The sequence below is a fragment of the Orbicella faveolata genome, unplaced genomic scaffold (genome assembly GCF_042242905.1).
Source record: "Orbicella faveolata isolate gen_17 unplaced genomic scaffold, um_ofav_v1 contig_48, whole genome shotgun sequence".
In the NCBI taxonomy this organism is placed as follows: domain Eukaryota; kingdom Metazoa; phylum Cnidaria; class Anthozoa; order Scleractinia; family Merulinidae; genus Orbicella; species Orbicella faveolata.
The window spans coordinates 15,223,026-15,250,361 of NW_028301578.1; the positions used below are offsets into that span (position 1 = coordinate 15,223,026).

Consider the following 27,336-nt stretch of genomic DNA (forward strand, 5'->3'; position numbering starts at 1 on the left):
TTTATAGTCTCCTTCTTTAATATTGGACATCCATGCTATAATCAATTGACACCTGTCAAAACAAGTTATCTGCTGACTAGTATCACATGACCATATCGCGGGCTCAAGTTAAGAGCCCATCGAGGTCACGTGTTATTTGAAGTTGACCGCTGAGCGAGAACATGTTTTCTATTCGATCGCCGGCTCATGTCAGGTTAACTTGTTGTAAACAGGCCCGGGTTGTTCGAACTCAGGATTAAAAGATAACAGAAGTACAAATAATTCTTGTATACAAATGTTTTTCACTACTTTTGTTTTGTGTATTTTGAGATTATTCAAACTCAAAACAGAAGGCCAAACATTATACAGAAAACCTCACTGCAAAGTTACAAAACTAAAATCAAAATTCTCGCTTAACCTGGGTTGTCTTAATCGGGCTTTGAACAACCCGGCCCAGGAGCTCCGCTTTTAGGCTTGGCTAAATCTGTATATATTACTACCTTTACAGTATTCACTTATTCTGATTTATGTATGAATTTTTTGCTTGTAGTTTGAGTCTAATCACAATGTTCATTGTGCATGCTAAAATGTGATTCGCTAATTTACATCGGCCCATTCATTAACAAGTGCTGTAGTGATACATCTACTTTTTTCGCCAGTAAAACTACTCGTTCAAGATCGCGTAATTACAATTACAAAAACCTACGTCTTTCTTTGTTTTGCTGTTGTTTTTATTTGATCGGTGACGTTAGTAACGTTCCCGGCTGGGGTCTAGCATTTAGCTTGCTATCATAATATGGATATTATACCAAGAATTGTAACAAGGACTATAATAACAATATTCGGGTCACGTTTAACCGAGGTAAGAGTATGACATCATTACATGTACCATACAAGATTGACAATAGTGCTTGGCCAATTTCCGTGTGAATTACACGAAGTACAATGCCGAAATAAGAATAATCCCTCGATGGACTATGAAACAACATATTTCTTGCCTCTTCTCCATTTTTCCCAAGAGAAAATATGGAGGAACTTGAGGTTACAACCCATTGTGAAAGAAAACGAAATGATCAGATAAATAGATTACAATCCATTATTAAAGGCGAAAAAAAAACCCATTTAACTTTACAAATGATACAAAATTGACCATACAATTGCTATCTTCTGGAGGTGATAAAACCAAAATTGTGGTGCTCACTACTTGTGAATCCACCTAGCCAGTTGGCGAGACAAAGTCTACATATTATATGAAAGAGCAAGATATATAAGCAGGACTAAAATGCCCTAATGACCGTTTTAAAGGAAGTCGTAGCAGATGATATGTCAAGGGTGGTACATCTCGAGAACGTTAGCCTACATTTTTTAAGCTTGTCGATTACAATCCATCACAGTGTTCTCATTCTTATCCAGTCTTACTCATGTGACTTACCACCTTGATTGTTTCCGTTGATTATTAAGAGTAAATTTTACACATTATAACAAGTGACTTAATACACAGTGGCTAGCTTGTCCTTTTAAAAGCACAATAACTCGCAATTCGATGTACTTTTCCGATTTCTACTTTTTGTACGTTAATACCCTAACAAGAAAGACACTTCACACTCGCAACGCTGATCTAGAATGTACTGGCACCCTGGTAATTAGGGTTACGTGGGGGCGCTGACGGGTGAACACGAACGCCAGCAAGCCTATTGGGTACCCTTCCTCTATTACTGTATTTGATGGCCATAAATACTGCTGCAAAAATAGCAGCTATTAGTCCAAGGACAATACCAGCAATGGCTCCACCCGAAAGTCCACCCTTGTCGTCATCATCGTCATCGTCGTTGGGGTCTTTAGGAGCATCACTGCTTCCAGGAGCTCTTGTGCCTGAAGAAATAGACAAATCATTAGTTTATAGTAACCAATCACATCACGGCATATGGTCCTAACAGAGAATTCCTCTTACTAACAGACATTTCAAACCATATGTCTCGTAACATTTTACTTGTAGTTATTATAACTCGATCGATCAGTGCCTCACCCCATCCGGGTGTATAAATGGGTACCGGCGAACTTAATGCTGGGGTAACTCTGCGATAGACTACAATCATGGACAAAAGTCTTGGGACAGATTTGCACTTTTGGCGCTTTTACGCACACACCAGACACCAATACAACTTCACCTGCGTAACCTCACCCCCCACCCCTCATACAATATTGAAAACTAGTACCTACAATTTCTTCTGATTTTTTTTTGTATTGGAAGGGGAGGAGGAACAGTAACGCGTTTTCAAAAGGAAAGCAATGCTTTTTTCATACTTCAGTGGTAAAACACATACCATTCGTTAAATTACATCAGTGTCCCAAAGACTTTTGTCCACGATTGTAGCATTCCATCCGTAGAGAGTAGAAATACTCCTAGTCGCTTCATGCGACAGAAACCGGGATACGTTGCGGCCTGATAGGCCACTTGGTTCGTATGCAGACTTTACCTTTACTTTTACCATCTACATCCATAATGAAGGCAGCTTTACTGATTTAACTTGATCACTCCCAGTCAAATTATCTATTTTGCTTTGATTTACATTACGTGCTAAAGAATTTACAGTAAGATTACAAGAAAAACCCCAATTCTCTCATAAAAGAAGGTGATCGATATTAGCAATAAGACAGAACTGTTTCTTGTACAAACTGCCCAGTAAGAAACTCACTGCAACCTACCTTCCTTGCCACCATAACAGGCGTTGATATCAGCGCAGTATTTGCTGGAAAGTGGAGCGTCGTTCTTGTCTCTAACGCACCAATAGCAACCCACTACCCCGTCACATGACCCTGAATCTGTCTTCTCGTTGCATTTTGGGTCAAAGCATTTCTCTAAACCACTTACGGAAGGATCATTGACTTGCTCAGATGGAACGACTGTCGCGGGCACAGGACAAATAGAAGTGCTGCGAAGGGAGTAAAGGGTAAGAGACAACGTTTTTCGGGGAAGCTATGTTTACTTGTGTAAACTCTATTTTACAGTAGTACCCGCACCAATTGGTGGTTTTGCAAGCATTCCCGGAAAATTCAAATCTTAAAGACCGAGGTGGTCATGTTGGATAACAGGAACAATTGGAGCTAATTCAAATTACCGTAAATCATCGAATTAGCGTCCCCACTCTTATGAGCGCCCCCTCCCTCTCCCCTTTTTCTGAACGAGAAATGAGACAACAAAGGATGTATAGTTTTCGTTGTGTAATATTAGTATTGTATTTTGTGAACACGTTTAGTTTGGAAAAAAAATTACAAGTACTAATGGTGCCTTGACATAAACTTTAGGATTAGCTTTTTATGTCGATAAACAGCTTATATTCTTGTTTACACGCAGATGATGTATTAAAAAAATGATCATGTCAGGTCACGATTTGGGAAAAATTAAGCAAACCCCCCCCCCCCACCTCCCACCCCCCTTGATTAATCGCTCCCCTCGAATAACCGTCCCCCGTATTCTCCTAAATTTGAAATAAGCGCCCCGGGCACTGATTCGATGATTTACCGTATTTTGTTCACGGTCATCCAAAATGGCGACGATGACGTCAGTTGCAAACGAGTCTTACACACATTACAAATTGCCATTACTGTCCCTTCCCATGACAAATGTCAACCCTGAGCTTCAAAGTCTAACTGATATCACTAACAGCATCTTACTCCGGTGTCAATCAAAACAGCCAAACCTAAAAACACTAGATCAAGACGTGACTCTTCAAACTGGCTCAGTAAAAGACTTTGTTTCTAGAACCCTTTATGAGATGAATTTTACGACAGTGTATAATTTCGACTTTTAGTCACGGTGGGCACAGAGGACTCAAAATGTGGCAGGGGTCGGCAGTGCGTATTGTCAGCGGTTGCCCAACACACTGAAAACAAATTTTAATATGGCAGCAAGTAAACTTTCGAAGGTTGCAGTTCGAGAGGCAGTTATTTAAATATGTACAGTAAAAGCTGAATCTAACAAAATCAGAATGAAAAACCTTTCACCTTTTGCTTAAGTCTTCGCACTTTAGCTTTCTGAAGATTTAGCTCTCGCGCTGCGGTCAAAACTTTTTCATATTCAAGGGCATTTCTTTCTGGTAGCTCTTTCAGCCCCCTCATCATAGCTCCAGCATCGAATCTTGCGTATACCTTTTTCTTCGGCATAGGCATCCTCGTGCAGGTATTAGATAGTATTTACTTATCTATTTATTTTTCCTCTGTTCGAGAAGATATCGCATTGATAAGGATGCCTGAGGCTGAACTTTCCTCCCAAGAACTGTCACCCAGAACTGCTTCACAGAGGCAGCTATCGAGCAAGTAACCTTGATTATAAAATGACTAAACATCGGTGTGCAATAACAGATTTTAACAAATAAAAAATACAGGTTTCTTCTTTAGGAACTGCTCTTCCCAGAACATTCAAATTTGCCACTGAATAATAACCCACGCAAAAGCCTTTTGAAACCGAAAATGTACAAAAAATAAGACATAACAAGAGGAAGAGTAGTTTTCACAATACCTTAAGCAGCAGGATCTTGTTCGTCGAGTTAAACAAACAAAAAAAAAAACACACACACAAGTTTGGTACCGTTTGAAATCTCGAAGCTTCAAGCCTTTTCTGGCGACGAGCATTTATGGCAGTATCCGCTTACATATTGATACACAGGGCTCAAAATTAATGATTTACATATAACAAAAAAAGGCAGTCTGAACACCCACCCCCAAGGGGTAACAACTTTCCGCCATTTTGAAAATGGATTTCGCGGCCACATTTTGCGCTCCCTGTGCCCACCGTATGTTTGCGTGCTACTAACAAGCGCAGTACAAAGAGTAGTTGTTTTGTCTTCCTTGCTGGCCGGAAACTCGCTTCTACAATAATGGAAGTTAAGTCGCGAAGAGCATGGACACTGGCAACTCAAACCCTGGACACTGGAGCATTCTTTGTTACTGGAACACGTACAAGACCTGGAGGGGCATGAACTGTCACGTGATATGATTCCTGATGAAAGAAAAAATAACTCAACAACGCGGATCAGGTCAAAGTACAAGCCTGTTTAGAAATCCCAATAAAATGAACTGACAGATTATTGCAAATGAATTGGTTGAAAGTTGCCAAGTAGCAGTTTCTGTATTGGTAGTAAAAAAGAGCTTACAGTTGAGTCAGCGGTATATAGTTTCAGTCGTGCAACGCAGGCTAGATGAAAGATTTGAGATATAATAATAAAGACTAAACGAATACCCCATTACCATAAAAAAAATGATTTTTTTCGTGCCTGTCCATTTGTTCGGTATCAATTAAAAGTTTATTGTCCCGAAATACTTTATATATTATTATGTCTCATGCCTCTATCTCCATCCATTTACACGAGTCTGTCTTAATGCCTAATGACATTTTGCTTGAATGGGAGAGTGGAGTTCTCTGAAGCATGGACGAAAAACCAAGGATTTTAAAATTCTTTTCTGCCATTAAAAGTCAGTGTACTACAAAAAGTATCGTGGGACGGGTTGACATGGTTGCCGACATTATCAACTTTTTTTTACCTAAAAATGCATTGGTTCCCACCATACTAGAGAACTGGTACTTCTTGCAGCGGACTCCACTATCCAGCGTATCCACGCCTTGTAATGGAATCTTAAGCTCGTAGAAGTTTTGTAGCTTGATTTTCTCCAAATTGCGGCATTTTTCTTTCACCAGATAACCTTTCTGTAACAGATCTTCGGCTACGTCTTTTTCCTTTTCAGTAATGTGGACATATTCCAGTGTTTTGGCGGTTATTTCAGGCACAAGGAAATCCTCGTGCATGATTAGAAATCCAGCTGTGTCCAGAACGAAACAGTCAAAGTTGGCTTCTTGACATTTTGGATATGTATCTGTCAGGAGTCTGAAAACAAATTAAGCAATTAGATCATGAGCTCGAGATTTCTATAGCACAATAGTTGACGAGGGCGCAGCCCGAGTCAACTGTCACGCATAGAAATCGAGAGCGAATAATCTAATTGTTTTAATGTGAATTTAATAGTCGTTCAAAACTTTGTCTAAATACTCTTCACAGACACCCCAACCACGAAGCAGGAATACTTTGAATCTTCACACCGTGGATATGTATCGGTGAGTAACCTGTTGCACATAAGGGAAAACAACAAATGGGTTACATAGGTGTAACCGTTGCCTGGCCTACCGATGGCTGACTGTGACCAGCGTGTTGAATTGGTCTTCTACGATTATGATGGTCTGCCTACCTGCCTGACTGAGGGACTAAGTGACTGAAAGACTGTGTTACCAAGTCACTAAGTGACCTGGTGACTGAGTTATTGAATGACTGAGTGACTGAGCGATCAAACGAACGAGCGACCGAACGACCGAACGACCGAACGACCAAACGACCAAACGACCGAACGACCGAACGACCGAACGACCGAAAGACAGAACCACCGAACGACCGAACGACCGAAAGACAGAACCACCGAACGACCGAACGACCGAACGACCGAATGACCGAATGACCGAATGACCGAGTCTAATAGTAATTGGTGGAATTCTACTAGTATACCCATGCAAATGCTGCAATCTGATTGGCTGAACTACTCGTACACTATCAGCCATTAGAGTGCAGTGGCTATCAGTAGTCCACGAAATGCGACGTTTTTATCATTTTCCGAAGTTTTGGAAGAAAGTTTAGATGTAAATAGATACTTAAATTCCTGAGCAGATTAAACCAACGACATTAACGGTTTCTTGACTTTCAAAAACTTGAAATTATAGAAAACACGGGTGCGCGCGCGTAAGCAACAGCAAGTTTCCAATGAAAATTCAATCCGCACGATTTTGTTAAAGCGTTAAATTGCACCTAACCCCCAATATTTTTTTTTTTTTTCGCTAAAACGAATCCACTTGTTATTCGACGCATTTAGGCGAAATAATTTTTGGATTTGGTTGAATCCTCGATTTTCTATACCCTTTCAAAGTCGCGCTCGAAGTGCCGCACGACCGCGTTTTAGGGAGTCTGGGGCGGTGGTTGCTGATGACGTCTACTCAGGAACCAAACACAATGGCGCCTCAAACAACTCTCTGTACTTGCTCGAGAAAATGGAAAACAAAACTAATCGTTCCAATATATTTTGGGACTAAAACGGCCAAGTTTTGTTTCAGAATCATTTCTTTTTCGTCACTAGAGTCAGAATTAAGTTTCGACTCGGAAGAATCCGAAATAAACTTCGATCGAGCACGTTCGACGACGGGGAAGACTTCTGTGTGGACGAGCTGCTTGTATATTAGAAATGGAAAGCTAGATACGAAGTGGAAGAACAGGCAAACGAAAAGCAGTAAAGAACACTCAAGGACTGCTTTGGATGGTAATTTCGTCACCTAAACACACGCGAGTTTATAGCCCACGCGTTTATTACCACGTGTTTGTAGCCCACGCGGTTATTACCACGCGTGTTTATAGTCCGTTTACGTTTGTCCTTAGCGAGAATGTATTTTGTCAAGGTATGGTTGTTCTATTAAATCCGGTTTGTGTTTTACTTTCTGGAATGCTTCATGTTTATAAGAGCGACGTAAGAGTTGCAGTTTTCGAGACTTGATGACCTCCAAAACACTGGCTTCGATCGATTGAAAATCGTAGAATTGTTTTGGACCTGTATTTTTGAAGCTGCGGAAAGCAAAGGCAGAAGGAAACAGTTCATACAATTACCGATTTCACATTGTCACACGTTTTAAGTCGTAACTCCAAATAACCAATGTAAATTTTTCTCAAAGTTTGCAGTGAAATTCGTCGGGTAAGCGAAAAGGATGTGTTCCCTCTGCGGTCCGCAGATAATGTTACGCGGTCCTATTTTCCACACTATTGCACAGAATACGAGTACGAACTATTGCACAGAATGTTTGTAGCACTGCTGATTTCCAAACCTTCGAAAACTCTGCAAGTCTAACAGTTTTGTTATCATGTAATTCTTTAGGATTAATCTTCGACTTTTATCTAAATCAAAAGAGAAATAAGTGTTGGTTGACGGCGTACAGTTGCGACCTACATTTACATATCAGTACATCGGTTGTACCGCTTCTTGATTGATCACACAACTTTGCCGGCTATGTTATAAATACTGCGGGACTGGAAGATATGGTTGTTGGTAGTACTTCTACAAATTGCTGGTTGGCTTTAAGCAGAAAATTTTGCAAATAACGTTTGAAAGTCTGCGGAACAATTCCCGTGAGAGTTCTTCAATGGTTTTCACGGACTCAGTTCGCTTGTTTCGGTTCGACAAAATCAACCACCGTTTACGTCTTTATTGTAGCATTGACCGCTCATCGCTAGTAAATTGTACAGTATATCTTCTTTTTATCTGGGATATTGCTGCAACAGCTGATAGCACTTCTGGAAGGCGTTTCTGAGCACTTTTCGAATGTACACTGCACCATCCTGAAGGAAATGAGAGGACGTGAAATATTCAACCTTCACGGGTAGACATCACAACAGCCGCTGGACCCATTCTCCTCAAACTCGGTCGCGAAACAAAATGGCGGTGTTTTAAAGCTATTTTCGAGATTTCGTCGGGGCACAGAAAATCGAGGATTTAACCGAGTCCAATTTTCTTTTTTTTTAGCAGAAGTATTTCAAATAACAAGTAGATTCGTTTTAGCGAAAAAAAAAAAAAAAATTGGGGCGCTAGGTGCACTTTAAGATTAATAATTGCGTAGGAAAATAATTGGAAACCGTTATTAGCGTTAATTTCAGTAGGAATTCTACTAAAACAAGTAGATTATTCCCTCTCGATTTCTATGAGGTGACAGTCGATGAGGCCGAAGGCCGAATCAACTATCTCTCTTATAGTTCACCACTAAATTTTCTCCGATTCTTATTGGTTTAAGGTGGCTCCATAGAGTAATCATTTATCACGTTGCGCGCGCTGGGGTTATGTTTTGAATGCTGTTTTTGCATTCGTTTTTACACCCAGTCCTTTCAAACTTATTAAATGTAATAAGCAATGATGATATGTTGATTTACTATCATCTCTGTTAAAATCTTGGCTTTCAATGTTGAATTATGAAATAATGCCCAAACAAATGCGTTGTTTACAGTTTTTAGGGCTTTATCTGTGATTTTCTTGAATTTCCTTCGGGGAAATTTTCCGAAATTTTTACGGTACATTGTATACGGCGAGATGCGAATTTTAAACACGAAAAAAGTAGGGTTTGTAAAGGCAGGTTTTTTTATATATATGTTTTCAAATTTATGTCTTTTACCGCTGCAAAAAATCTGGTCTTATAGATTTCCCTGAAAAACGAGCTCCGACTAAAATAAAATGTTTACCACCAATCTGCCAAATTTTACGGAATTTCACTGAAGGAAACCTAAGAAAATTCACTGTCAGTTTTGCTTTTTGTGCTCATGTTGACGTAATAAAATATCGAAAAACACTGACGTTTTCCTTTGAGCGCGCGCAGATTACTTCCTCAGCGCTCACGCGATCGTAAAACTATAGGGAGCCACCTTAAATTGATCACGTGACGCGATAGTGTCCACCCGCGGAGAGACACTATTAGCCCATAGTGCCCGTTCGAGGAAAATACCCGGATGGATAGTACTCGTCCGTGAAAATGTTTCTGTAAAGAAGCGGGCTTACAGAAAATAAACAATAGAAATGTATTAAGTGGGTTTTTGTCTGTTTTCTTTTTCAAATTTTACAATTGGCTTTAACGACCTTTCACGGCTTTTATCTAAAAAAGTTGAAAATAATTCAATATGAATTTTGAACTGGCGCGCGGAAGAAAATTTAGTGGTGAACAATAAAGACAATAGAGTGTTTATGTCTCGGAACTATCGGTCTGATAGTTGTCCCTTGGAAATTCCATGTTCTTAAAACTAGCACATCTGCCCTCGAAGCGAAATATTTGTTTTTAAGAACATCAAATTTCCGCGGGGCAACTATCAGCCGATAGTTCCTCGACAGAAACGCTTTACTATTTAAATAGAAATCTCGAGCCCATAATCTAATTGTTAATTAGTAGTCATAGTCATTCAAACGGTTTGGTAGTGTAAAGCATCATTTATACTTACTTTTGAAAATATGACAGTGGGAAATCAGCGCCCATTACACCCATAACTTCATCACTTGTTCCACGTTTGTGCTCTGATTCCCCGCGATACACCGTGTGGGAAGCGGTAATTACCACTCCTGCACCAAACGCGTCAATGTAAGGCGTAGAGAGGGCAACCAATCCCGTGTTGCTTAGTGCAGAGTGATACCTGGTAAAAATCCAGTTATTCGTCCAATGTTGGTCGAAAGGCTTGTCTGTCGATCGTCATGCATTATCGAAAGACGGTCCATCTAAGTTATATTTAACACGCACAATTGTACAAATTTGGTTTAACCATGTCCCACGGGATATGAAAAAAGTGTTCGTGAATACGTAGTAAAATTACGCAAATGGCAATTCCACGCTGTAAATTCTGAAACTTGTCTTACAGATTCCATTGTGTGGCGGTGTCATGTACGTAATGAATGGGTGTTTGCGTGGAATTACATCAAGGCGGTCCACTCGAAAAAAACCTGCATTTGGAAGCCCTCTGCACGACTTCTAGTACAAGGTAAATTTACTTAAAGTTAAGAGGCGTAATTGTAGACATATAAGAAAAACACCCTAACTGTTCCAAGTTACTTAAGTCCCATTCCTATGCAATCGACAGCAATTAATATGGAGTTTCAAGCAGCCAGATTTTGCAAAGTCGAATCTCGTTACTTTCCAGTAAAAGGATGTCGGTAAGCTGTGCGTCTTTGAAGGCGCTCATACACTTAGACCGAAAATATTCTTAATAATATTCTTACCACGGCCTTTTACTTGGATCATAGCTTTTAGCCAGTACCACTCCAGGCGTCAGTCTGAAGACACCATCTGCAGTACCCATGTAACGCCACACCAGATACTGACTGTATTTCTTCGTCAGTTTGAACCAAATGTCTTCCACCTTCTTAGTTGCTATAACACTATCTCTTACACCATCTTTAAAACCGGGATTTTCTCCTCTTTTTCCGGTCATATATACTTTGTAAGAGTTGACTTGAGAGACCGTTTCTTCAAGACTGAGATATCTGTATGGGTCATTGAATGCATCTGGGCCAAATTTCACAACCGTCACGCCTAACAATAACAAGTAAAAGCGGCAAACCATGAACGCCATAAAAGTAATGGAATTCCTTAGCTTGGTTGCAGACTTATTTCGCCAAGCTACCTGTTTTACTATTATCGCTAATAGCTGTACTTTTTCATGCTCTCATTTGAGATAACTGTGCTGTTGCTTCAGAGTGGTGCTTACCTTTAACTGCGTATCTTCCAAAGTTGTCACATGGATAGGAAGGTTTTATCAGGTCCAAGCGGTGATATAAAAACTGGAAATCTGACGAAAAAAACATTAGTATGAAGCTCCTAGTGTAGTTTTTAATCATTGTACGGGTCCCAATGTGTCTTTGTCGTTTGGGAGCGGACAGACTCACGTGACTCTTCAGTTTTCCATCGAGGATAGTTTTACAGCTCTCAAACTCGCTAACATCACGAAAATTGGTTCATGCTCCCGATGTCCTAAACGTAAGACACTAACTAAATACGCCTTCCAGCCGTGTAAGTCAGGGTTTATCGAATGAAAGAATATATTTTCATGTAATTATTTCGTACATATTTCTGGTTGGCAGCCTGTCATGCTCTCTTCCCCTCTATTTGTTTTTTTCTCATACCTGACGGGATTGACTGTTTCCATAATATCTCTGATTTGTCATCGGCAGCTACCACAATTGCCACAGTAAAGTTTGTTTTTTTAACTGGTCTCCAATAGTAAGTCGAATTTAACTCGACAACTGTCACTCCTGCGTAAACTTTGCCTCCACGGGCCAGATATCGCTTGGATACAAAAGTTGTTTGACCTGATCCACCTCTACAGAAGTAGAATAAAATGAACATTTACCTCATGTTTTCGTTCTTCTGTGCTATCATTAAGCTCGTTTTCTGTTTACTTTCTAAATGATACGATGTCAAGGTATGAATAGGAGACAAAAATTAGGGACGCAATTACAGGGTCTGGATTAGTACAACACAAGAAAAGACCCAGGCCTAGGGCGTCCTTCCCTAGAAGAAAAAGAGAACACCCAGTTTCCTGTCTTAAAAGTGCAGCTTTACTATTCAGTTGAATGACAGAGGCGTAGCCAAGCCGCTCAGGATCGCTTTTTGCAAGGCGAGTGATCCCTTTGCTGATATTTGAAACGCATTTTATTTTGACTAAAGCATTGAGCGTTCATTTGTTCGATAAATAACGTGTCTTGGAAGAAATCTCATGGTGGCTTAAGACTTCACTGTCCAACGAATGCTGTACACCTTACTATTTACCATGCATCAGACCACACACCTTTTCATGGACTGAAACACTTCTGAAGTGAAAGACGGAGCAGGCTCAAGGTCCCTGATGTCCATGAAAATGGGATTGTCGCCTGTATTAGAAGGGGATGGTAGAAGAGGGTGCATCATGGTCCTACCAGAATTGTCTGCCATGAAAGCGTAACTTGCTTGGCCGTTTCGAAAGTAAGTGACTTCTGACAGAAGATCTTCCATACTGAGGTCTGTGCCAACAACACCGATGAACTTTCCATCATGGTAGCAGGGCAGTGATACTGTGGTCAGAAGGCCTGCAAGGTATTATGTTGAATGATATATTGAAGTAGGCGAGAAGGCCTATCTACAGAAAAAAAAAAACATTTGTGGCCCAAATACAGTTATGTGGAGTACGAAATATATTAGATTTGTCTCGTCCCGTCTAGGCCAAGCATTGCTCAAATATACCATTTATCTATTTGATCAGTATTGTCTGCTTTTGGTGGCATTGTGTGTGTCATTTCTAGTGTCTCTTCTTCTAATGTGATCAAAATACAGACTAATGATGTTTCGTATGGGACGATTAGGGAAACTGGGAATGACTATTCAATAGTGAATTTAATGCACCTCATAAAAATAAGCATTTATCAAGAAAAGTAAGCTTTGTGTATTCTGAGACAGTAGAAAAAAAAAATCAGTAAATGTAAGTTATTACCGCTGCCAAATGCATCAACGTAAGGAACTGAGATGATAGGCTTGTCCTTCTCCACATTCCTTGAAAAGAAGTCGTAGTAGGTTGCCATGGTGCTCCGCAAATTGTTTGTATTTGAAATACTTGTAAATTTACCATGCTGGTAAAAAAGAGCATTAGGACCATTAATTAGTAAGAGCTACTTCTGCATTACTGCTAGCCTAAGGTAAGGTAGATCTGCATTGAAACCTAACGTGTACCCACTGGGGCGTGCTTTGCATTTACCCGGTTTCCATTAAAGTATTTCTACACCCTCTTGGATGGAATACTAAACCACTGCAGGGTTTCCTACCAAAATTAAATTGCCGATACCTATTCATGCAAGTTGAAGAAAAGAGGCACTGTGGCGATAAAGCTTCTGGCCGTTCAAGACAAAAGAATCCACAGCATGCCATCCAGAGTTGGCACACTAACCGTTGGACCACCGAGGCTCCATTTGGACAATTACATAAAGAAATAATAACTCATGCATAAATTTATACATTTGACAGCATTCTAGTTTGCATATTTAGGAAAAAATATGAAAAAAAAATATTCGCTTTGTCTACTAAAGAATAGGACACATTCTGGAAAACGTCAGTATTAAGATGATAAATGGACTTTTTAACAAAATCTATCTAGCTAAATCCACCTCCAATGAGTCGTACTGACTGAACGACGTACTGACGGACCTACTGACAGATCGACCGACAACCTGGCCGACTAACTGGCAGGATGGCTTGCTGACGGACTGACTCAATGGCTGGCAGGCTGACTGACTGAGTGTATGAAGGATGGAAGTAAATAAGTAAGGAAAGATGGAATAAATGAATGATCGAAGGAATAGTACTAGCTGGTTGGCTGATTACCTGTAGCTTTATACTGTTTATATGGACAAAGCAGTTACTCACGATGTACAGGAACATAAATATTCACTTACAGTTACATCAGGCGCCTTAGAGACTCCGTAAGAAGTGCCATCTTGATTAGCAATGTCCAGGAGTATCGGTGCATTGACAAACATACCATACGTCATAATTATAACGCTATTGTTTAGCTCTGCGTTCTTGTCTTTGATAATTCGCATGATATGGCTTTTGTCATCATTTGGTTCGCCATCGGTAAGGAACAGGATAACCTTTTGTCTCCGAAAGTTGTTTTGAAGAGAAGAACCTGAGCCTTTCAGCAAGTCAAAAGCTCTAATGAACGTATTCCCGTACTGTGTTCCTCCTGTTACAAGAAGCAAAAGAGAACGATTACAAATGATCATCTCGTTGCAGGTCAAAATTATTAGTTGCTTGAACTCATTTTGTGTTTTGGATTGACGGAAACAAAGTCGAACTCTGTGTAATGGAAACGAGCTAGACCAATGTTCTATCGTCCCACTTAAGTCTGGAATATGAACTAGCCCTTTCCCTGACCGAAACTTTGTGTTTTATGGTGTCCTTGTGAGATTCCATTAAGGCTGACGAACGCCAATGAGCTTTCGTAGGAAATCCCGAGTCATAGAATGCAATCGTTTTTGTCGCCAAAAGGGGGGTCATGTTCCCAAGCGTTCCACGCGTAGACCATGGAAACTCGCTCTTCGTGACAGAACGCGGTGTTTTGCGAAGAAAGTTTTGGTGAGAATCGCGCCTTATACGTTCATCTCGCATACAAAGATGTCGATCGTTATCGGAAAGGGTCGGTCCACGAATTATATTGCTTGAAAACCAGCCAGGTAAGCAAAGGTCAAGCTCGAAACGTTCTCGTGAGATAACAACTGAGCCGATCGCGATATGAGTTTAAACTACGAAAACAGTGACAAAAAATAGGCAGTCAATGACTGCATGTGGCTACTGCTGTTATTATTAAGAAAATTGCAGTAAAACAAATCATACTGCAATAAAACGAGCTAAATACGAAAACGTTTTTGGACTGGTAGCTCGTTAAAAACATGCGACTTGTTTCTTGCACCGCGCGAAATATGTCGACCTCCAAATTTGTAAAGATGAGACTTTCGGTAACTTGAATTAAATATCGTACCTCCAAGTTAGTTGGCTTTCTAGTAGGATGCAGGAAAAAAAAAAAACGTATGATTTCGGAGGCAAATTGTGCGGGGAAAAGTAAAACTTTTTATTATGAGGGGAATTGTGCGGGATTATGTTATTGACGAACCAATGTTCTTGCCAAGTCCTAGGGAAAATCTGCATTGACGATAGTTTGGCCAACTTTATTTATACGTTAGGTTTCAATGCACTAGTAGTTCAAATATATTCAGCAGTCTTAGCAATCACCAATTCTTTTGGAAAACTGTGTCTGACTGCCTAAGAAAATCATGTTGCGTGACATGACCTAGACGAGTATGAAACCAAATTAAATAGCAAAACATAATGCCGCATCTCCCCTTATAAATGAGTTCCTTTTTAAAATACTCCTGCCTTGATTCAATAAAACTATGTATGTTAAATATTTTTTCATAAACTGCGGGTCAGGGTCGCAAATTCTGTGCAATGCAATTTGCGCGTTGTCACGAGGCTGTCGTTTTCGTGAAGGAGTTTATGTATTCACCCTCCAAATGAGATATGACTCTTGAAAAGGGTTTAAGATCGCAACACGGCAAAGATGTTCAGCTCCACAATTTACTCGGATCGCCACGACCAGTCAACGAACTTCGCACAACTTCTGTTAGCATATACAATGTAATCGCCATAAGTTGTAATAAGACCTCGAAAATTCTTTGCAAACAAGTTCTTCATCAATGCGTAGAAAGCTGTGCTTCATTCTTGAACCAAAATGGTTTAAACTCACAACTTGCGATAGGATGAAGAGGATACTCAACGAAGCAACTTGAATTATAAATATCTAGGCAGAACTCTTGCGTTAAAATATCCTGATTCTTTGATTTGTTTTTTATTGTGTCCAATACGCGTTTTCGTAAAGTGCGATTTAATACTGCGGTACGAAGCCCGAGTAAACGCTCTTAGGGCGTCTAGTTATCATAATGTTGGAAAATTACTAAATTTTAAATTGTAACTCATTCTTATTAGCTTTAACTTCGATGGCATTCAGGGTTACGGGGTTAAAGACCCCAGCGCAAGTCTCAACCCGGCATTTCTCAGTGATAGGCTCTACATATAACTCTTTATGAGGCACACCAGCCAAATAGAAGTGGCGTTACTGGTTTTTAACAACCATATCTACCCAAAATTTCATACCCATAACTTGCTGCTCGCTAATCAGCACACGAAGACATGACCGAGAAAAAATTCCAAGCCAACAGACGTACCATTAGCGTAGAGAGATTTGACGTAATCTTGAAGGTATTCAAGATTTATAGGTGTAGCGTCAGCCAGGCCCTCACTATAGCAGGATTTGCCATCATCGCTGCTACTCCCTGGCGTTTCTACAGTGTTACTGAACGACACAACGCCAATCTTGAAAGGAAATTATATATATAAACATATATAAAAAAAACATACTGAGCAAATCATCAACACGATGATGTCGGTGGTGGTGGTGGTTGGAGTGTCCATAGAAGTGTTAGTGATGGTGGTGTTCATGGCGGTTGTGTTAGTGGTGGAGGGGTGTTAGTAGTAGTGGTGGCTGTACTGGTAAGGGGGGTGGTTGTAGAAGTCAGATAGGCAACGTCATCAGTGGTAGAAATCTTGGTGATGACAATAGTTATGGTCGATTGGGATGAGTATATATTCATATGGCGGTGGTGGTGGCGGCGGTGATGGTAATGATAATAGTAACAGTAATGGGTAAATTCAAGTGATGGTGATGATGGTGCCTGATAGTGGCGATGGGGGATAGAGGGCTGATGGCGACGGGGATGATACTAAAGCGTAGGGAAACTGCAGTGGTGGTGTAGATGGTGGTTGGGACAGTAACGGATTATCCCGTCGCGTATACACCAAAATGAATCCTAGATATAAGATGACCCAAAATGACGAGAGAGATAAGTAACCAAAACTTTTTATTTCCCTCTTTTGTGGGAACGAGATTCACTTTTAAAAGAACAGAGCAAATCGATGCCTGCCATAGCCTGTATGCTTTCTCTTAAATTCTGGACCAAGCATTAGGATAGTGAACAGTTGTTTAATGTTAAATACTTACCCTGTCCCTGGGGTTCAATGTTTTTAGAACTGTTACAGCAGCATCTTTAGCTACTTCGATGCGATTCCCACTCATGGATCCGCTCGTGTCAATAACAAGAACCACGTCGTTGGGCTCAGGTATGGCAGTTTCCACGTACCATGGCCTGAACCGAGGATCATAGCCAGAACAATCATCACTTAGTTGAAAAGCTGGAAAGTTAATCAGAATTCCTTCTTCAGAACCAAAATATTGCCACTTTATAAACGGTTGGTCAATAAGAATCTGTCTCATTTCGTCAACAAACGTGTCGTCCAAGTATCTGTGGTTCGACGGAGCACTGCCGGATATAGCAATGCATCCTTTGGTTAGGTCGATTTTCTGACGAAACCTAGAATCGTACTCCAAGCTGTTGGAAGTGTCACCCGTTTTACAGCATTGCCATTGAGACGAGGAGGACTGAGACCTGGCATACGAAGCTTGGGCAGCTGTCCTCAGTTTTCTCACAACGCTGAATCTTTCCTTAAATTTGTTTCCAACTTTATCGGCCACGGTAGACATAAGGCTTGCTCCATCTACTGTTTGTTGTTTGAACCGACGTCGGTCATATTCAAACTACAAGAAAATAATGTCAGCAGAACAGATTGGCTTTAAAGTTAAAATCTCGAACTAAACGATATTCTTTCGTTATTTTCTTGTAACAGAGTTATGTGTCTTTACAAGAATGAAACCCGTGTAGCGAATTATTGCCCATTTAAGCTGAAAGAAATTAATGTATTTTGACCCCAGCAAAACAATTCTTGGCTTGCATGTACTGTCACGCAATCCTGACGCAATAAAAAATCATTCGAAAACCATTCAGTGGATAAAGTCAAGAAATTGTGATGTTATAGGAGATTAATAAAGATGACACTTCTCTAATTTTTAAGTCTGTGCGTTTTCCCAGACCTCAGATGTTCGTCGAAATATTTTGTACAAATTTACAGAGCCCAGTATGGAGCCGCCATGTTAACGTTGGTGTACCGTCCGCGGTAATGAACAAATAAGCATTTACATAAGAACTTTTCCTAATACTTCAACTTCTGAATGGGCTAAACTCACCAGATAAGTAGATGTTTTTCGACAAACGCGTTCGTGTCTCGTTTGCTCGAAAAACGCAAAAAACAACAACAGCAACAACGACAAAGGCTAAGGAAAATAGACTGAAACGTTTATAGGCTGATATAAGGACCTTGACTCATTTTACGCCCTAAAGACCTGCGAACGAGTAATAAGCTATTAATCGATTCCAGGAAATCCAATCAAAGGCAGAATCCTCCGTAGGAAAAAAGATGGCGACTGGTACATTTACCCATGGTTCTTAGCACACGAAAACCTTAACAACGTTCATAAAAACGTACAGAAACGTTGTAAAATCTTCAAACCTAGGCTACTTAATGTCCTTAGTACAGGGAAATATATTGTAAAAACTTTTTTTTTTTGTGCCTTTTAGGCTGTGTTAGGTTCGCAAGGCCTTGTGATAAAATGCGCATCCGCCATCTTTTTTCCTACTGTGGATAGCTTGAGCACATCGATTCGATTGAATTTCGTAAAACATCAGTTGCAGAACATTTAGCTCAATCGCAACATAGCTAGTGCTTCTCAGTATAACGACTGCCTGGGTACACGCAGCAAAGCGTCTAGTTTATAATATCTCCGCCTTGCCTTTGGCAAGGTTAAGAAATCTATGACACTGATATTTTTATTCTTTACATTAGGAAAAATCAATTAGAGTAGTTGTAAGTGTAATCGAATGGTGACGAGTGAAATTATTTCCTAATTTCACGAAAAAAACCCATTTGATTACCTTTTAATATCGTGGGTGACAAATTACGCTCACAACCGTAATTTTTGTTACTGGTTTATTCTCTCAAAAACCGAGAACATTAAGAAGAATATAGTTTTAGTTTAAAGCATACGTTATTGCTAAAGTTCGTAATTTTCTGAGTTTCTTCCCAAAAAATACTTTTCGTATTCTTCGTGCTTGTTCATAATGTTTCAAAATTAAAAGCAACTGTCAAATCTTTCTTAAGTGATGAGCCCTAACTCGTCATGAACGAGTCTATCTTTTAATCGAGGGTCGAGGGTCGAGGGTGCCATGTCGAGGGTCGAGGGTCGCGGGTCGCGGGTCGCGGGTCGAGGGTAATATCTTTTTTTTTTTCTGGATTTGTTGTTTTACTCTTTGCTGTAGGCTCGAATTCCGCCGCTCAGTCGGCTCCGATCTACATATAATTTGTTCCTCCCCGATTTGGTTAAATTTCCGCTAACATGATCGCACTTCATATCACAAACGTTTTTGCTACAGCGAGGAAGATAATTTATGTAGTCTTCTCGATTCAGATATCTTTTTGGGTTCAATGTCGAGGGTTTGACAATATAGCACAGACCTGATTATTTATCTATAACCTTCTATAACATTCAAAGTCCGGTTTTTCATTACGCTGGATGCTTTGGCCGATGTACTAATGCCATCAACTTTTGAATGGCTATCCGCGTAAAAGTAAATCCAAACATTCAGTTTTGCAGTTATAATTTCTTTAAAAAATGATAACACACAGGGATAACAGAAAGTGGTTCGCGTTAATTTTTGTATTGATAGTGACAATGTTCTGTCAAAGTGCCTCACTCACTTCGAATTTCACATTGTTAGCCGGCAAATTTTTCACTGTAGAAAACAAATAAAAACGCCTTCCCTGGCTTCGTTTGTGTACCTTTTTTTCTATGTCGCTGTAGTGGTTTAGGTCGTGTTGCTACCAATGCGATTTCGTAGAGTGTTGGCTTCATTGTGTTCCAGAGTTATTGACGGGCCGCGATGAGAAATATTCATTTACCATCTATCAAACAGGAACTGTAGGTGAAATCTGGAGGCGATGGGAGCTATGGAAGCAAATTTACGGCTATTTTCCTCCTTCGGTAAATTCGCCGTTAAAAAAATATCTGTGAGATTTGCGATCTAAATTACCACTCTCTTTCGGTAAACTTAAAGGGCTTTGCGATGGGTCGCAATGAAAAATGTCTGTGAGATTTGCGAGCTTAAATAGACTACATATCACGGTTCTCGACGCCATCTTGGTGGGTAGGCAAAGCGGTTAGAAATTACAGTCTTTGTGTAGGAATCCGATTGCAAATAACTTTTTCCAAAATTGAATTTTACTCAATTTATTAATCGCAACGTTAAACTACTAGGTAGAGGATTGTATTCAGAACGTTTAAAGGATGTAGCTTGGCTAGAAGACGCTCGTTTAATTTTTTTTAATTTTCCATACATTTGTCTGTAAATTTGGCTGGGTGGACGCGGTTCGCGGGAAAAAAAAATAAAGACAAATGTATGGAAAATCAACTGAGCGTCTTCTAGCTAAGCTGCATCCCTTAAACTTGTTGAAGACAATCTTCCACCTAGTATTTTACACTTAGTCAGAATGAATGATAGGAAATCAATAGAGGAATTTAAAACATATTGAAGGTATTCATGGGGAAACTTTTCAAGCAAAATTTCCTCTACGTGTTTATTCAAAGAACTAGTTTTACTCGGAAGAAAGCCAGTTCAAATCCAGTTCTATTTTCGCGGTGGCCGTTTCTAATACTGCTATTTCCCTTTTTTTTCTCCTGAAACTCCTGTTTTTCATCTGGATGCCAACTCAACTCTCCACAGGAAAACACTGACTCACATTTTGCCACTCGGCAGATGCGAACTTTGTGATTTCTTACATGGCAATTACATAGCGTTGACCGGTATTTCCAAGCGCGGAAGCTGCGTCTCTTATCTTGGCAGAGGTTTCTTCAAGTTCTTATTTTTTAGCGCTTGCTTCCTCAAGTTTAAACTTTAATTATTAGCTCTTTTCCTCGATGAAACGTTCACATTGGCTAAGTAAATGACGCCTGCTTGTCGGAAGAGAAACGTCGCTCGTTTTCCGTACTCGATGCTCGTCTTTTTCAAACTATCCGACTTTTTGAGCCAATTTTCGTTTCCCTTTGAGGTTCGAAAAATCGGGATTCCACTGAGCTGTATCATTGCGGTAAATTTCGATTACAACCTTCAAAGGGACGAGCAACCTGACTGACATTGAAAAACAATACATGTGTATTTACGCTCAAGGAACCTTTCAGCAACTTCTTCTCAAGTATTAATGACTGGCTGGAGAGTGTCAGGGTTAAGGAATTTTACTGAAATAACAAGATTTGCGTATGGCAAACACTTGTTGAGGTATCTGGTTCCCACTGTCTATGACAAATCTGAAGCTGATAATAGGAACATACCATCACGAAGTGCATTCAAGAACATTTGGCTAGACTTATGCACATTTCTTAATACACACAGGACACACACGTACAGGAACAAGAAAGGATATAAAAACAGACACCTAGATTTGATGCTCATCTCACAATACGCATTTTATTTATCCCTGAAGTACCCAAGCAGTGATGCCAAGGCTTCAACCTGAATGAATCAGACGGGATAAGGCACATGCCCAGATTTGACGCTCCTCAGTCAAAACACTTATCAAGTTATAAATCCCAGAAGTCCTCAGGCATAGAGTAGGCACCTTGAAGATACCAGGACGGGACGAGCTAGGACGGTTACCGGAAGTAAATTTACTCAACCGGGCATGCGCAGAACTACTCATCTCTCTGCCGTCCTCGTCTCGTCAAGGACGCCATTCTGCCCGACTAGCCGTCGTATCAAAAACGAGAGTTTTTTGCTCTTGTTTTGCCCCGACAAATGTTCCAATCGACCTTATTTTCAGTTATATTGATAAGAATGTCTATACGGTTCACATTTTTCGTGATTGTAGTGTAGAATACTACGCTGAGATACCAAAATGTGAATAAAAATGTTCCTTGTCTTTCGTTTGTCTTTCAGTCACTGTTCAGACTCTGTCACGAGTGTGCAAGCTCAAAACAAAATGCAAACTGTATGCATTGAGAGTACATCAGTGTAAGTACAGTCGATAAAATGTTATAAGAATGAATGACATAGAAGCACCTATCGAGCAAATAAGATACACGTTTTCAAACTGTCGTTTAGTTAGTGTTTTTTTTTTTTTTATATACTACCCAGAACCTGATGAAACGTTTGTTTTATTTTTATAATGCTTGTTACAATTACAGATGGAAATTGAAATGTTCACCAAAAGTCAGGATTCTTCGGCGACGGAATTCTCTGGTCAGAAAAAGCCATCTGAAGCAGGTCGATCAGATTGTTCGTTTAATTTTTTCATACGGAAATTCAGGTTTCTCTATTTAATTATTGACAGATGTTTGCTTCGCTTATAAAGAAAAAGAAATTCAGCATCGCTGTTTACTACAGTATCGTTTAAGCTTAATAGGATAAGATTTCTACCATCTCTGTTATAGTCTAAAGGATATCATTGCTTCTGTGAATAGCTTGTACGAATTAAGTTCGATTTATTGACGTCGCCGTCCTTTGCGAAAATACGCATCTTAATCACTTTGTTTTTGGCGACACAACATGACCCGCCAATGTTTCCCGCGTCCACTGCCGTTCCCGTCCTAGCCTTCCCTTCCTCGTATCTTAAGGTCCCTGGTGATGCCAGGACTTCAACGTGGATAAACCAGAAGGGATATATAACACATGCCTAGATTCGACGCATATCTTTAAAAAATGTACTGATGGCATATTGCAATACCTGGTTACCTTTGAGATTCTTAAGTTGCATGTTCCAAATATATATTTACTTTCCCCATTCTACTAAGTTCACTATAACCATCTTCCGTGGTGGCTCCCTAGAGGTATCTCGTAATTTACCTAAGCCATTACATGGAGGATGGTAGTATTCTGATTCAAAACGTGGGTTGTAGTTACGTCTATGTCTTTTGAAGAACTGGATAAAGTTCTTCACTGGAAGTCATCCAGGTTATATTGACGCCGTAGGGCAAAGAGATGATATCAACAATGCTGCTTTGGATTGTCAATCAGCTATATGGTTAAGGCTAGCATTATAAACAGAAATTTATCACAGTTTCTATGACATAATCACCAGTGAGATTTTATTCAGAGTAACTCAGTGAAGGCTCAAAAGGCAGGTGTAGTCAATCAATAAAACTGTAAAACCAATTTACTGTTTGTTTGCTTTTTTTTCTCCTTCTTCTTGCCTTGTTGTAATATTCGCTTTTAACTTTGCTGTGTATGTTTATATCTTTATTTATTAAGTTACTTTAGCTTTATATAATACACGTGACCGTAATTTTTATAATTGTATTCCATAGAGAGCTGCCTAATTTTTCTTAGCATTATGGTTGTTATAGGCCTTTAATACCATTTTATAAGCTTCAAATTATTGTATTCTGCTTTCCTTTTTTTCGGTTTACACTCTTTACTTTTTATAAGAATATTGCTTTTCCGACCGAGGCTGAATATTCTTATTTTTCTGCCGATTTTAGACTGAAAATATTCTAGTTAATATTCTTAGATTATAGCGGATGAAATTTCTGTTTTCGAATGTAGTTAGTGTCTGAATGGTATTAGAATAATTTTGGAGCCAGCCTGCTGCATCAGAGCATCGAACATATGGCTAGTGCTGTTTTGTTGCATTTTGGTTAGTTTTGCCATTTAGGGAAAGAAGAATTTTATACGTTTAGTTATAAACGTATGATAGTGTTATATTTACAAATTTTCAACACACAAAAAAAATGCATTATTTTCAAAATCTCAGCCTCGGGTTTTTTCCTAAAATACACTTCAAATTTGGCAAAATTCAGCCTCGACATTCCTATAAAACATAGTCTTATAAAAAAAATAAAAGGTGTGAATAAATGTTGTTGCTGTTGTTGCTGTCAACATCAGTCTTGGTTGATAGCTGGCAATAATTGATGACAAGAAATGTTGTAAGTTCAAATGTTATTGATTGCAGATAGCCATGGCACTACACATCATTCTGGGCACTAACAAGTCTAATATACTTAGAATCTAAGCAATCATAAACACACATTATTTCAGTACGTGCCAGTCTCAAAGGAAACAAGGAGGGCTCTTTCCCGGTAGAGTCACCGATTTTGGTTACTCCAGTAACCACAGATTGAAAGCGTGACAGAAAATCGGTGTTACTTTGGATTCTCACCAAAAATGGACAGTGGGATGATCTCATCATCAGCCAATTACAGGTTATTTTTCAGCTCTTTTCGTCATAACCCCCGCCCCCCCCCCCCCTTGGGCAAGTTTTGTCAAGTTAGCTAATTACACGTAGTATGTAAGCGAAGAGTAATGGCGTCGCTCGCGGAGAGATGTTTATTTGCTCAAATTTGGGGAAAAACTCTGTCGGAGATGTAAGACAGGACATTTCTAAGGATACAGAAAGTAATTTGGGACCAGTTGCTGGCTTCTAAGGCTGCATATTTATCCAGATGTAAGCTTTATTTCGTTTTCGTGTCGAAAGCCACGCGGTGAAATATTATCGGCTTGTTCTGCTGTCCTGTTTTTTTTTGTTTTTTGTTTTCCTTTGTGTTTTTGCAGCCCGCCGAGGCCATTTTTACGTCTCAATCAGTTAAAAAGCTCGAAAAAGATGTTCCCATTCAATTTTAAGCTCTCAGGCAATAATTCTGGATTTTTTTTGACCGAAACGTCGGTTCGTGTTATGTTCGTGTTTTTCGTTTGCCATGGGCGACCGTCGCTTCCTTTGTTGGGTCAAGCAAAAGAGCGAGGTGACAAAAAAAATTCTAATTAGTTCTGGTTTTGTTCGATTTCGCTGAAATTTTAAAACGATAAAGCTGGATTGTTAAGGAATAGATTTACCTTCTGCCGATGTGTGGTAGCTATTAACGCTAAAGTGATATATCCCTTCGAAGTCAGGGTTTTCAAGAGAGTTTTTTGCTACATGTGGGTTCGGTGTGATTTTGTAATCAGAGGTTTTTGTTGACCCTGAAGGAAAAAAATATCCGGAAAAGGTCATTTTATCGACGATTCAGACAAATATAAATTTGTATATGTTCTGAGCTAAATTTCTAGTGAAAAAAGACTATTTTTGACGAGTGCTGGGTTTTTAATTTTTTCCCGTGAAAGTTTCGGTTGGGGATGGGTGTAATTACTAATCAAAGAATATTCATGCAAAATGTTTTCTCCCATTGCAAAAAGGCTGCATGATCAAGAAAGTTTTACTTGCCTATGCTTTTCTTGAATGCGTCCAGTCACTCAGTTTATCGACGCCGATATCCTAAATGAATTGCCGTAACTGTAGACACGTTATGTGTTCTTCCCGGATCCTCAAAAAGCGCCCCACTTTCCCGGCACATTTACGTCTACGAGCTGCATAGCAAATTTGGCTCGTAAACGAGTTATATAAGCTTACCCACAGAAATACTACCTAAATGTATCTTCGAATTCAGTAGAATATAATCTCTTGAATCGCTTTTTAGCGAAAAAAAGCACGGTCGAAAAAAAACATCATCTCGCTCGAAAAGAAGGCAATTTTCCCGCTATTTGAATTGCATACTTGTAATTGAAATCCAACCTCAGAAATGTTAAAAGGGCAATTCACACCGGCTTGCGTTACAGGAGTCGGGTGCATAATCAGACGTGCCGGACAAACTTGTCGCGGAACTCTGCGGTAGTGAAACCGAAAATCCAACGCCACTTCATAGCAACCAAACTGCACGAAATTTTCAACTTCCTAGTCAGTCTATTGCTCTTACTCCGAAAATCCAACGTCACTCCATAGCAACCAAACTGTACGAAATTTTCAACTTCCGTGTTATCCCCGGCTCTGACGTTTAGTTAATAGCTAGAAATCTACTTTCCCAAATCGTCATCTCCGAGTCCAACACTTAACATCTAAACTAACTTGTAAGTTGAAATGAAAAGTGTACAGCACACTCTTGTGCCAAATGAACGAGTCTTGAAATAAACAATTTGTTTCCACCCACGCCTTTTTCCCTCTTTTCCTGTGAATGGACTATGAACAAAGGTCACAAATTTATACTCTTAGGTAAGAAATGCTGCGCTTTGTAACCGAAAGCTGAGATTTCACCTTGCAAAATTTAATGTAGTCGAGAAATTCAGAGAAATGGGCTGAAGTTTTAATGACTAGCTACTGAGAATCGGCGAACATTTATCTAATTAGACCGAGATCATCAGGTATGTGGATTAGGAGAGGAAGGTGACAACTACAGTTTAATTGAAAATGAACGAAAATTTACTCGTCTTGATTACAAACGTCTATTCGACCTAACGTCGAACGTTTTTACAAGTTTAATTTACGTGCGACAACCTTCAATGGTCGAGGGCTGAATTGTACCTGGTTACTAACGGCTAATTTAGTTTCTATCCTGGTTATAATTACAGCAGAAGTAATTTATTTAACGGCTGTGGACCCATACTAGATCATTATTTCTTACCTGCATTTCGGTTACACCGAGAGCGTCATTCGCAAAAGTCTGTAACTCTCGTCCTAAACGAGTTGGATCTAGAAGACGTGAGTCACATTGTGATGAAAACATCAAGAATACGACAAGCAACAACGCGATGTAAGTAGAATAAGGACTGTTAAACGGACAGATTGCAGCCATGATTCCTTCACGTCCTTGTCCAAATATTGAGATAAGACCCTGCAGAATCAATTAAGACTGATTGCATGACTGAAAAAAAAAAATAATAATAATAACAATAATAAACTGTTGGCATGTACATTGTTCGGATGTATCCAATCACGAGCGAATTCTTAAAACAGAAAGAAGACTCATAACAAGAAGATCTTTAAGATCTTACAACCGCGCTTTTAAAAGTTAACTGCTTTGGTAGCATGAGTGACCCGAAGAAAAAAAAAACGAAAAAAAAATATCGGTTTTGAACCTATTTCCAGCAAATTTGGCCCACTGGAAGCAGAGAAAATTACTCTATTTCCGGTCATCATTTTTCAGCTCTTTTCGTCACATCCCCCCCTCGGGAGGGTTTTGTAAAGTTAGCGAATTAGTTCCAAGCCACCGTAATGGTGATTGCTGTCGGCGAAATGTTTATTTGCTAAAAAATTGCGGCCAAATCTTTCGGAGATGGAAGTCAGGACATTTGTAAGGATACAGAAAGTAATTTGGGACCAGTTGCTGACTTGTAAGGCTGAAATTATCCAGAAGTAAGGTTTTCTTAACGTGAACGTAACGAAGGCCACGCGGTGAATTATCGGCTCTTCTCACTGTCTCGTTC

At 39.7% G+C, this 27,336-nt stretch overlaps 1 protein-coding gene across 2 annotated transcripts; it reads right to left on the reverse strand.

Moving 5' to 3' along the window:
- Positions 1-27,269, reverse strand: LOC110044880 (VWFA and cache domain-containing protein 1-like). 2 transcript variants are annotated; one of them, XM_089281164.1, is made up of 14 exons: positions 26,535-27,053; positions 17,169-17,762; positions 16,336-16,483; positions 14,008-14,297; positions 13,053-13,188; positions 12,375-12,651; positions 11,710-11,906; positions 11,295-11,375; positions 10,807-11,119; positions 10,038-10,226; positions 5,521-5,861; positions 4,832-4,978; positions 2,686-2,916; positions 1-1,851 (listed from the first exon to the last, which is right to left on the reverse strand). In XM_089281164.1, exons 1-14 carry the CDS (start codon positions 26,703-26,705, stop codon positions 1,598-1,600), a joined length of 3,369 nt encoding a protein of 1,122 aa, XP_089137290.1. In that variant the 5' UTR covers positions 26,706-27,053; the 3' UTR covers positions 1-1,597. The 2 variants fall into 2 exon arrangements, with proteins under 2 accessions (XP_089137290.1, XP_089137289.1); XM_089281163.1 differs by lacking the exon at positions 1-1,851 and having other exon boundaries at positions 2,738-2,912; positions 4,794-4,978; positions 26,535-27,269.
- Positions 27,270-27,336: the final 67 nt, after the last annotated feature.

Bases quoted from the DNA above. Each gene is read 5' to 3' on its own strand.
- LOC110044880 (XM_089281164.1), bottom strand. From the start codon at position 26,705: ATGGCTGCAATCTGTCCGTTTAACAGTCCTTATTCTACTTACATCGCG. The intron at 17,763-26,534 runs GTAAGAAATAAT...ATTTTCTTGTAG, and splicing joins TCGGTGTAACCGAAATGCAG to TTTGAATATGACCGACGTCG. The intron at 2,917-4,831 runs GCAAGGAAGACA...TTTACTCCCTTC, and splicing joins TAGAAGCGAGTTTCCGGCCA to GCAGCACTTCTATTTGTCCT.